This window comes from Monodon monoceros, unplaced genomic scaffold, assembly GCF_005190385.1.
Source record: "Monodon monoceros isolate NGI ecotype Baffin Bay Population unplaced genomic scaffold, NGI_Narwhal_1 Super_Scaffold_21, whole genome shotgun sequence".
Classification (NCBI taxonomy): domain Eukaryota; kingdom Metazoa; phylum Chordata; class Mammalia; order Artiodactyla; family Monodontidae; genus Monodon; species Monodon monoceros.
The window spans coordinates 161,927,119-161,939,769 of NW_021703778.1; the positions used below are offsets into that span (position 1 = coordinate 161,927,119).

Genomic DNA, 12,651 nt, shown 5'->3' on the forward strand with positions numbered 1-12,651 from the left:
GTTGCAGAGCACAGGCTCCGGATGCACAGGCTCAGCAGCCATGGTTCACGGGCCTAGCTGCTCCGCGGCATGTGGGATGTTCCCGGGCCAGTGCACGAACCCGTGTCCCCCGCATCGGCAGGTGGACTCTCAACCACTGTGCCACCAGGGAAGCCCAATACCAAATCATTTTTAAAGCATATGGGGTAATTTTTAAAAAGCATAAGGTTGTATGAAAAAGGCAAGTCACAGGAAAAGGTATACATTGCTAAGTAACACATCTGGCAAAACTAAACTATATATATATATATGTACATATATATATATATATATATTTTTTTTTTTTTTTCTGGTACACGGGCCTCTCACTATTGTGGCCTCTCCCTTTGCAGAACACAGGCTCCGGACACTCAGGCTCAGCGGCCATGGCTCACGGGCCCAGCCGCTCCACGGCATGTGGGATCTTCCCAGACCAGGGCATGAGCCCGTGTCCCCTGCATCGGCAGGCGGACTCTCAACCACTGTACCACCAGGGAAGCCCTAAACAATATATTTTGATACACATATATGTTAAAGCTATAGAGAAACATTTCTTAAAATGTTTACACAAAATTCAAGGTAATGCTTATTTCTGAGGAGGCAGAGTGTTGGGGCGGGGAAGAGGCAGCAAAGCAAAGGAAAACTACACAGAAGCACAGCTGGAAGGCTGCAGGGGCCCCAAAAGAGTGGAAGACTTCCAGAGGCCCAGAGGTGACGGGGGCAGTTGTCTCCAGGTAGAAGTGTCACCCCCATCAGCAGAGCTCTTGTCCCTTTATCTCACCTCCATTTTCTCACCCAAACTCCGGAAGGGGCTGGAAACCATCAGCTATGAGGGAGGGGGGATATGAATCTAAAAATAATAAGAATGAGGAAATTCTCCACCTCCCCACATTCCAGGCTCCCCAGGCTGGGTCTGGCTAAAACAGGGGCCGGAAAACAAACTTAAATTGGATGAGGGTTTGAAGTTTCTTAAGACACTGGGCAGGAACGGAGTCATGTGGTAATTGACTGACTTAGATTTTTTAAGCTAAGGAAATATTTATTTACTCTCTAAGGGAAAAGCTATGGCACTTGCTGATACTTCATCTAGAGGCAGAAAGGAAATAGGTCCACAGAGGTGGTCTGAAGAGACAGGAGGAAAAAAAAGTTGATATCCAGCTGATTCAGTAAACAAATTACACATAATTGATGTGGTTATTCACCTAATTTGAAGCCTTCAGTGCTTCCCCCTCCCTTAGAATAACATCCACATTCCCTACTGGGACTCAGAAGGCCCCACCTGACCTGGTCTCGAATGACTTTTCTCCTTGGTTCACAACACTGAAGTCACTCTGGTTTTTCTTGGGTTTCTCAAGCACACATCATGCTCCTTGTGGCCTGGGGGCCTTTTCCACGCTGTGCTCTCAGGCTGGAACCCTCCCCCCACCCAATCCCCTTCCTTCATCCTCATTTTCCTGATCTCATCAGAAGCATCACTGCCTCTGGGAAACCTTCCAAGATCCTCCAAATAAGGGCTCAGCCCCCAGGAACTCACTCGCTCAACGCTCCATGCTCCTCTGCTGCAGACTTATATCAACAGCAGTTACACAACCGTCTATGTCCTGTGCTAGAATACAAGTTCCAGGAGTACATGGGTTTGAACATCTTCCTCACTCTCCATCACAGCACCATCCAGAGTGCCTTGTTAAATAACTATTTGTGGAAGAGAAGAATGAAGGGTTCACCCTGCTTCACCTCCTGACTATCTAGATATCTGCCTTTGGCCCACAGCTGACCTCATAACTTCCGGCTTCCACATCCTTGACCTTCCTGCTTGAAGTCCCACTTGCTTCCAGTTCCCTGATCCTGGCTCTTTGCTCCCATTTCCTTCCTTGGAGATGCTCATTCTCTAGTTTCTGTGCAAGTGGAGCACAGTTATTGAATTTGATCACAGAACATGCTATGCTGGTTTTCAACTATTCTGATCCTTTAGAGAATTATCGTATGCTTTTAAAAATAATTAGGATATAAGAAATTGATATTAATGTTGAGATGATGTTAATCATACGTTAATTTTAAAGAGTGATTCTCCATGTTTTCTACAAGGACATACCTATGTAAACATGCACTAACTGATCTGGAATATCACACATCCAAAAGCCATCAAAAACAAATAGTTCTAGGTGATCACAGATACTTTTCTCAGAGGCTGAAGATGCTACAGTCTTTGTGGAAGAAAACCCTAATGCCAGCATTTGCTATATTATGTTTGATTCTTGTCCCCATCTCTACCTCTGAGTGAGCTGTCCCGTAGAGCTGGAGTTGTTGGCTATGGGACAAGATCCTAGTTGACAGCCCAAAGCATGTATAATAGACAGATTTCAACCTGGTGGAACAGGGCTCACCACTTTGGAGATAGGTGAGTTTCTGGTAATCTGAAACTGTTTCTTTTCTGGTTGTTAGATGTGGGGGTGAGGGGTTATAGAATTTACATTGTTTTTCAAAGAAAGATTTTAGGCCTTAAAGGCAGCTTTCAGGGTCCCTGGCTCTTGCCAACATCTTCGAAGTAAGCGTTCCTCAGAACTCTGCATACCTTGCCATGCAGTATTTCATGCAGAATGGCCTCCTCTATGTCAGATGTGCTTGTCTCTAGGACATATGACAACTGCCATGGGAGTGAACTCAGAGGATAAGCAGTATCCACTGTAGCCCAGACATTTTTGATACTCAGGACGACAAACACACATTTCTTTAGCTTGGCCAGATGGTGCTGACAAAACTGGCCCCATGTTTCTCAAACTGGGGCATTGTGCGAGGCACCTTAGAGTCTATAAGTAAATGTATTTGGCCTTGCGAGGTGTCCAAAGAAAGACTTACTCTCCTTGACTAGTAAAATTACTCCAAAAGATAGGCTCAAAATTTAGAATATCAATACTGGTGTGCAATCTAAGTAAAATGTGAAGATAATCAGTACCTACCTGGAGTGTATCAATTTTCCAAGGTGAATGTCATTGAATTTCTTGGTGTATATACTTTCCTTCGGTTCATTCTCGGGCACATATGCATAAAAGATCATTTCATTTAAGGTGATATACTGTGGAGCAAGGACAGTCTCAAAGCCCATGTCAGGAGCCTGGAACATGAAAAAAGAAAGTATTGAATTTAAATGAGTTTATATTTCCATTATGGCAAAATGAAAATAAGATTTGCTTCCAGTTCACATCAAAACAATACTGCTTTGCTTATCAATAGGAGGAATATTTCAACACATTCTGTCTGAATATCCACGCGTGTGCAAGGGAAAACACACTTTTCTGTTGAGGAGAAGAAATTCTGAGAAGTAAAGTTCAGTTTAAGATTCCCATGTAGAAGGCTGCAGTGGGAGATGTGAATGTCTTGTCTTGTGTGTGTGGGAGGAGTCTGGAGGCGCAGATTCTAGAATTCAGTTCCTATTTGGAGTTTTCTGTAAGCGAGGGGCAGGGAAGAACCTCTCGTCACTTGAGAGCTGCCCCCCACCCCCCGCAATCTCACGCTGGTGACTCTGCACAGCTGCCGCTGAGTCCCCAACACTGGTGGTTCACAAGGCTTTCCCTCACTGTCATCACGGGCACCTTTGGACCAGATTTCTGACCCGCAGGTCTTCTTTCCAACACACCCTTCTCTGATCCTGATCTTGTCCAGATTTGGTAACTTGCAGGAGTGAGAAGATAGGTAGGGACCAGCCCCCAGGGGGATGCTGGAGTCGCCCTTGTTGCTATGACAGGAGGAGGGATGGTAGATGGTACAGACTGGTTGGGACGCCACCATCAAGTCATGCCTTCCAGACCCATTTTCTGTCATGCCTTTTCCTCTGGCCTCTAAAAGTTGGGAACCCACGGAGAAGAGAGAGTGGGAAACAGATGCCAGGAGAATACATGTGGGACTGAACAGATGGCTTAAGGAGCCTTGAAAATTACTGACAATGCTTTAAGGGTTCTGCATGACACTCTAGACCGGGAGTGGCAAGAACATCCCATGAAAAGAATGTGCCAAGTCCAGGGAGAGGCCGCAGAATGACTGAAAACTTGCTGCCTGATTCGATGTCTGATTCCAGTGACTACCCAGTTATGTGTGTAATTTGGGGTGAATTATTTAGCCTCCCTGCACTTCACTTTCCTTATGGGTAAAATGAGGGTAAATAATTGTTATAAAGATTAAGTGTTCATGACAGTGCCTGGCACCTAGTCGGAGCCAAATAAGGTCTAGGGATCGTTTGTACCCAGAGACAATACATGTATAGTTTGTTTTGGGAGAGGGAGGTCGTAATATTGAGTGTAAGTTCCTTGAACTCACTCGCCCTGAGTATAAAAACCCCCACTGGCTTTTGATTTAATAATTTAAACTTTCACATAAGAGAACTAAGACATTTCCTACAAATTGTGAAGTTAGTGAAAATTGAGGTAACTGCTTTTGTGGTTAGCGCTACCCTCCCGCTCACGTGATTTGATTTATTTCTATGCAGAGCCGCACAACAGATGGGCAAATAAATACACAAGGAGTCACGTGATGGCATCTTACTGTCACTAGAAAGTTCCACTTTACTCTCTACAAATATCTCGGACAGACAGGGAAGTTAAAACACCATGTTCTGAACCGCAGTTAAAACAGAGTCATCCTTGAGTCCTCCTTTATTCTGTTTCCTTTAAGCCAAAGGGTAGGTTTTATTAAGTCCCAGTCAAAAAATGTTTGATTCTTTGCTGATACATTGATGAAAATTCATTATTAATTATTATTAATTCATGATTATGTGCCCCGTGATGAGTTCTTAGGCATATATACCTTCAAAAGTGGCACATTATACATTAAAATTATTAGAAAAATCTGCATGAAGTATCTTCTGTGACACACATAACACCTTTCTCTGTTAGTATTAGAAAAGGAAGAAACAAGGGGGGCAGGGTTAATATGAAAGAAGAAAGGTCAAATATTGGGAAAAAACAGAACTCATGTTTCTTCAAGGTCAACCTTGAGAGGCAGAGAGTCAAACCCACCATGGATCTGGGTTGGATCTAGCTTAGAATATCTGGTGGTTTGCTGTGAAGACATTTATATGAACATATTCTGGGTGGATATAAATCTATATAGCTCTGTATGTGACTTGAAAGATTTTGGAGATGTTCCCTGATATATGGAGGTTTTTCCTTTAGTTAAATAGAGCAAAGAGCATTAATAAGAATTTGTAAGGAAAACACTTTCCCATTTCCGTTTAAAACAAGACAAACTGTTCCAATGCATTATATCACTGACCTGTCCAAAAATACCTTTAGAATTTCCAAAGGCAGCTTCAAAATGATCCGGAGTCAGTTTATGTATGAATCCCATGTGGTCATAGTATAATGTGAAAATTTTATCAGAAATAGATCCAATTTTACTATATCTTCCTAACCCTGTTAGGAAAGGAACAGACATCTCTTGATATTGATACAATACAACTAGAGAACTTTAAAAGCTATACCTTATAAAAACTCTATTTAAACTAAGAGGTGGGAGAAGGGCTCTGAGACTCCAGAATTAGCAAAATTCATGTTAGTCTTTGGTAAGTCCCTGGAAAGTCTTTTTCAAGCTCCATTTCATTACAGAACCTGTTCACTGAAGTAGGTGAAGGACAGGGTGAGGGGGTGTCTAGAAGTATAGAGGAAAAGAGGTTAGCTCCTCCGGCGGTGGGTTCTCTTCCTAACACTGAAATCAGACCCCTGAGTAGATAGAAGGCAGTGAGAAAATAACCCTTGGGGAGGCAAGGGGGAATTATCAGTAGAGACCACTGGGTCATTAGCTATACTAGGATTAATATGTTGAACCAAACTTGGTGTTTTGCGTTTCTCTTGTGTCTTAGGGCAACATATTGAGAGGAACTGGTAGTCATCTGGTGACGCAGCAACATTCACTGAACCAAACACTGATCCAGACAAAGGAAAGGTCCCCTCTCCTGGATGGAGGATGGAGACAGAGTGAACACTGAGGTTTCAGGATGAGAAAGGTCGATTGCCAACCCGTCCCCCCACCAAGCTCCCTAATCCTCCCTAGTTTCTCCTGTCCTGACCCCTAAACACTGGAGTGCCCCAGGACTCAGTTCTTAGATATCTTCTACCATTATCTCTGGAGATCTCATCCAGTTCCAGGATTTTACTTTATTTTTTAAAATTAATTTTTATTGGAGTATAGTTGCTTTACAACGTTGTGTTAGTTTCTGCTGTATAGCAAAGTGAATCAGCTATACGTATACATATATCCCCTCTTTTCTGGATTTCCTTCCCATTTAGGTCGCCACAGAGCACCGAGTAGAGTTCCCTGTGCTATACAGGAGGTTCTCATTAGTTATCTATTTTATATGTAGTAGTATATATATGTCAATCCCAATTTCCCGATTCATCCCACCTCCCCTTCCCCCCTTGGTATCCATATATTTGTTCTCTATGTCTGTGTCTCTATTTCTGCTTTCAGGATTTTAAATCCATTTTTATGTGGATGATCCCCAAATTTAAACCTCCCATCTCATTCTCTTCCCTGAACTCCAGACTTATCTAACTGCCTAATGACATCTCCATATGCATGTCAGCCAAGCATCTCACATGGAACTCATCCCAAACTGAACTCCCAATCCTCACATAAACCTCCTCCATCCTCAGCCTTCCTCATTTCCAGGAAGGGCAACTGTGTTATTCCTGCTGCTCAGTCCAAAAACCATACAGCCATTCTTAATTCCTCTCTTCCTCTCACACCCTGTGTCTAATCCATCAGCAAATCCTACTGACGTTAGCCTCAAAATATATATAGAACCCAGCCACTTCTCACCACAATCACCCTGGACAAGCCAATATATGTATTTATTTATTGTGAAATTTAGAACGAGGAATTAGCTCATGCAATTATGGAGGCTGAGAAGTTCTATGATCTGCTGTCTGTAAGGTAGAGAACCAAAGGCCCAAGCACCAGGGGAGCTGATGGTGTAGCTCCCAGTTGAAGCCCAAAGGCCTGAGAGCTGGGTTTGTGGGGTGGGAGGGCAGGAGAAGACTGATGATGTCCGAGCTCAAGCTGGCGGGCAAGAAGCAAAAGGGGTGAATTCCTCTTGCCTCCACCTTTTTGTTCTACTTAGGCCCTTAAGAGATTGGATGATGTCCACCCATACTGAGGAGGACAGCCTATGGATTCAAATGTTAATCTCACCCAGATACACCCTCACGGCCACACACAGAAATAATGTTTAATCTGGGCACCCCTTGGCCCAGTCAAGCTGACACATAAAATTAACCATTACAATTGTTAAGGTTCAATATGCCATATTTCATCTAACATAAGATACACTTTTTTTTTCTTCACATTTTCACATCTTGGAAATGGAGATATTTTATAATTGATCTGTCTTATAATCATTGTCCACTAGGTGGCACTCACGTCATAATGGTCAATTGGCTACACATGTATGTATTATACTTTGTCTCCGCCCTTTACACTGTCATCACTTTACTGAATCACTGGTATAATACATGTGGAGCTTTAATGCTGCTTAAAATGCCTTAAAATATTACATTATAATCTGGTATTGAAACAAAATTATTATGGGTTCAGCAAGAGAGAAGAACAAAGCAGGGCACAGGTTTATCAACATAGCAAAAGTCGCTAAAGAATTACCACACTGCCACATTTTCTTGTAGAACAATCACCAATTATTTTATAAGACCTAAGAAAAAAGAAACCTACAAGTAGATGAAATTACATTATGTTTTACTATGGAGATACACATGAAATTATTGCCTTGTCACACAGAACGCTGGGGAAATGTCAGCACAATCCATGCCTCATCCACGATCACTGTGAAAACACTGTGTTAAAGTTTAATTGGAAGAGTTTTTCCTTTCTTTGTGTTAATAGAACAAAGTGCATCTTACACTCAATGAAACTCACATTTGATGAAATATGTTTACAACATTCTTCTGTTGGTTTTGCATATGAACAACTAGTTGAGTTGGTTCTTAGGTAATATTTTTCTCTGAAAGTTCTTTAAAAGAATATGTGATATTCATTGTTGTAGCAGAAAAATCCAAGGCTGGCTTGATTTTTTGGTGTGCTTTAAAAATTTTTTTTTTTCTTGGCTGCATTTGATCTTCATTGCTGTGCACGGGCTTTCTCTAGTTGCGGCGAGTGTAGGCTCTTCTTCGTTGTGATGTGCGGGCTTCTCACTGTGGTGGCTTCTCTTGTTGCAGAGCATGGGCTCAGTAGTTGTGGCTCATGCGCCCTAGAACGTGCGGACTTCAGTAGTTGTGGCTCACGGGCTCTAGAGCACAGGCTCAGTAGTTGGTGGCACACGGGCTTAGTTGCTCAGCGGCATGTGGGATCTTCCCAGACCAGGACTCAAACCTGTGTCCCCTGCATTGGCAGGCGGATTCTTAACCACTGTGCCACCAGGGAAGTCCCTGGCTTTACATTTTCTATTTCAAATAATTCAGAAGTGTTTTTGCTTTTATTATTGGTTTTGCTTTTAGTTAAAAAAATTAATGTTTTATCAATTTTGGTTTCCTTTATTCTTCCTATTTTCAGTATTTATACATCCATTCATTCATATCAGAGGGCTACAATGTGCCAGGAAGAGAAATACAGAGCCACCACCTTTGTTCATCACTGAAAATCCCTACCACTTGCAATTTCTCAATCTTTAGCATCTATATTTGTCATCCGAGATTCTTTCTAATTATTTATTCATTCTATATGTGGACATGTTTCTATAGTTTATATCTATAATTTTTAATAATTTATATTGCCAATTTAGTTTAGTTTTCTGAGGTATTAAATATTTTTACTATTTTCAAAGTAATCTTGCTTAGTCTATGTTGACTTCTGTTTCATAATACGTGTTTATTCTCTATTTGCCCATTCCCCTGGATCCATTCTCAGACTTCCTCTTCCCTGTTCGGTGCACTGAAAGGCTCACCCCTGTGTATTTCAATACTTCCACTCTGTTTCCAGCTGGATTCTGAATGGGTTTGGCCAGTGAAAGGCACTAGCAGGAGATAATAACAAGGGAAGGAAAGAGAAGTCTGTCTGTCTATCTGTCAATCTATCTATCATCTATTTATTTGCATTACCCATTTAACTAAAGGGATTGTAATGGCTTTCTTCCATTGCTAGTCTCTGGGTATTTTAATATTATTATTGGTTCCTTTAACTCTGTCCATCATTCTGCAAATAATTCCCTTATAAAGGCTCTTCAGGTGAAACACTTGAGGGGTATTAGGTTCTTGCCAGGATTATTATTGATAAAGAATTTTTTTTTTTTTTTTACCAGACATGTCCCTAGAAACAGTATCAAAGTGGGATTCTGGGACTGAGTAGCTTATACATTTAAGGAATGCAAAGACGACTTGTTATGCCTGGCAGATATTGTGAACTGGCAATCCGTACCAAGCACGGGCAACACAATTACTCAGATTACATTGGATGGAGTAGGTCTGTGGAGGGCAAGACTTCAGGTGATCAAATGGGGTGGCTGTGCTTGATTACAATAACAATCATAGTTTTTAGTATGACTTATTAGATGTACTAGAAAGCTTACTAAAAACAACAACAATAACAACAACAAAACAACAAACTTATGACCTTGAATATCCAGCTCAAGGCCAGCGTAGAGAACCTGACAGCTGTATGGGGAAGAGGGAACCTTACCTCACCACAAACAAAATCAGGAATTTTAAACAGACCTATATAAGCAATCTAAAATAATTAATCTCCTAGAAGAAAACAGGAGAATATCTTCATAAGTTTGGGATAGACAAAGATTCCTTAAACAGGATATACGAAGCAAGAAGCACTAACTATAAAGAAAAGGCTGAGAAATTGATCGTCTAAAAATTAATAATTTTGGACTTCCTGATGGCACGGTGGTTGGGAGTCTGCCTGCTGGTGCAGGGGACGCGGGTTTGAGTCCTGGTCCGGGAAGATTCCATGTGCCGTGGAGCAGCTTGGCCCGTGTGCTGCAACTACTGAGCCTACGCTCTAGAGCCTGCGAGCCACAACTACGGAGCCCGTATGACACAACTACTGAAGCCCGCACGCCTAGAGCCCGTGCTTCGCAACAAGAGAAGCCACCGAAATGAGAAGCCCACGCACCACGAAGAGTAGCCCCCGCTTGATGCAACTAGAGAAAAGCCTATTTAGCCACGGAGACCCAGTGCAGCCAAAAATAAATAAATAAATTTATTTTTTAAAAAATTAATAATTTTGTTCATCCAAAGACACCATGAAAAGAATAAAAATTACAAGCCACTAATTGGGAAAAGATGTTTGCAAATTATATTTCTAAAAAAGGACTCATATCCATAATACATTAAAAACTCATAGAAATCAATAAAAAAAGGCAATCCAATAACACTTGATTAAAAAGACTTGAAGAGATAATTTACAAAAAAAGATACAAAGACTGGCCAGTGAGGGACTTCCCTGGTGGCGTAGTGGTTAAGAATCCGCCTGTCAATGCAGGGGACAGGGGTTCAATCCCTGGTCCGGGAAGATCCCACATGCCGCAGAGCAACTAAGCCTGTGCGCCACAACTGCTGAGCCTGCACTCTAGAGCCCGCGAGCCCCAACTACTGAGCCCACGTGCTACAACTACTGAGCCCACGTGCCACAACTACTGAAGACTGCATGCCCTAGAGCCTGAGCACTGCAACTACTGAAGCTTGCGTGCTGCAACTACTGAAGCCCCCGCGCCTAGAGCCCATGCTCCGCAACAAAGAGAAGCCACCGCAATGAGAAGCCTGAGCACCGCAACGAAGAGTAGCCCCCACTCACCACAACTAGAGAAAGCCCGTGCGCAGCAACGAAGACTCAATGCAGACAATAAATAAATAAAATTAAAAAAAAAAAAGATTGGCCAGTGTACATGTGAAAACGTGCTCAACATTATTATACATGGAAACTAAATCTTCAATGAGATACCATTACACACTCACCATAATGGCTTACTATTTAAAAGACAATACTAAGTGTTGGCCAGAAGAGGGAGCAACTGGAATTCCTTCATATTGCTGGTGGGACAGTAAATTGATAAAATCACATTGGAAAAATGTTGGCAGCATTTAATATTTTTTCTCACAAAAACTAAACAAACATATACTTTATGACGTAGTAATTCCATTCTGACATTTATACCCAACAGAAATGAAAGCTCTGTCTAGCAAAAGACTTATACAAGAATGTTCATAACTGCTTTATTTGTAATAGGCTCCAAATGGAAGCAACTCAAATACCTACCAGCAGTGGAATGGATAAATAAATTGTTGTATATTCAGACCATGGAGGACCACGCAGCAGTGAAAAAGAGCAAATTACTAATACTTGTAACAATATGGAGGAATCTCAAAGTCATAATATTGACTGGAAAAAGTCAGACATTAAATATATACCACAGGGGTTTCCCTGGTGGTGCAGTGGTTGAGAGTCCACCTGCTGATGCAGGGGACACGGGTTCATGCCCTGGTCCGGGAAAATCCCACAGGCCGCAGAGCGGCCGGGCCTGTGAGCCATGGCCACTGAGGCTGTGCGTCCGGAGCCTGTGCTCCGCAACGGGAGAGGCCACAACAGTAAGAGGTCCGCGTACCGCAAAAAAAAAAAAAAAAAAAAAAAAAGATATATATATATATATATATCACATAATTCTATTTATATGAAGTTCACAACCAGGCAAAACTAATCTATGGTATTAGAAGTCAGGATAATGGCTACCCTTAGAAGTATACTGATAAGAAAAGGCATGTGGGACCTTTCCAGAGTAATGGGAATGTTCCATAGCTTGCTCTACTTTCCAACCCCTCCCATGATACTGATAGTTATTTTTGTTTATTTCACAGTCACAGGATGCCTGATCGTCAGAATTCTAAATGCTACTACTGCACACCTTCCGTCTCAACAAATGATTCAGACAAATTAACCACAAGATTAACCTTGATACCAACATAAATTGAACAAAATTTTATTGACAGAAACGAGAATAAATAAACATTGTGGGGAAGAGCTGAGGGACTAGAATCAGAATTTTGTGCTCTCTACTTATCCTTGAATAAGGAAGGACCATTGAGGAGATATTATGATGGTAAAACTGTTCCTGCTGGTGAGCATCAAGGACACAGGATCAAGGCCTTAGAAGCCATGCTTTATGAAGTCATATCAGAAACTTTTAGAAAGCTTGTTGTTTAGAATCATATCATAGACTTACAAGACCAGAAGAACCTGGTTTTAAGCTTGGACAGTCAAGAATGCTGGCAATGTTAAAAACAAAGAAACAAACAAAAACCCCCAGACTCATTCTTGTCTTGGAGACAATTAGTATATTTCCTACTCTGGTTATACCTAATCAGGTATCTCCAAGTTTACCCCAATCTCCAAACTTACCCAATGATCTATAAAAGTGTACTTGAACATTGGGAGATCTACCTTCGGGGAGACTGTATTTCTTTTTTTTTTTTAAACCTTTATTGGAGTATAATTGCTTTCCAATGTGTTAGTTTCTGCTGTACCACAAAGTGAATCAGCTATATGTATACAAACATCCCCATATCCCCTCCCTTGTGAGCCTCCCTCCCACCCTCCCCATCCCACCTCTCTAGGTCATCACAAAGCATTAAG

At 41.7% G+C, this 12,651-nt stretch overlaps 1 protein-coding gene across 1 annotated transcript in view; it reads right to left on the reverse strand.

Moving 5' to 3' along the window:
• The window catches only part of CATSPERB (cation channel sperm associated auxiliary subunit beta), a 128,332-nt gene that overhangs the window by 41,998 nt on the left and 73,683 nt on the right, over window positions 1-12,651 (reverse strand). The window contains exons 16-17 of the mRNA XM_029236149.1: window positions 5,284-5,423; window positions 2,976-3,130 (exon numbers count right to left, since the gene is read on the reverse strand). Coding sequence (XP_029091982.1) covers window positions 2,976-3,130; window positions 5,284-5,423 — 295 coding nt within the window. The remainder of the gene's footprint in view (window positions 1-2,975; window positions 3,131-5,283; window positions 5,424-12,651) is intronic.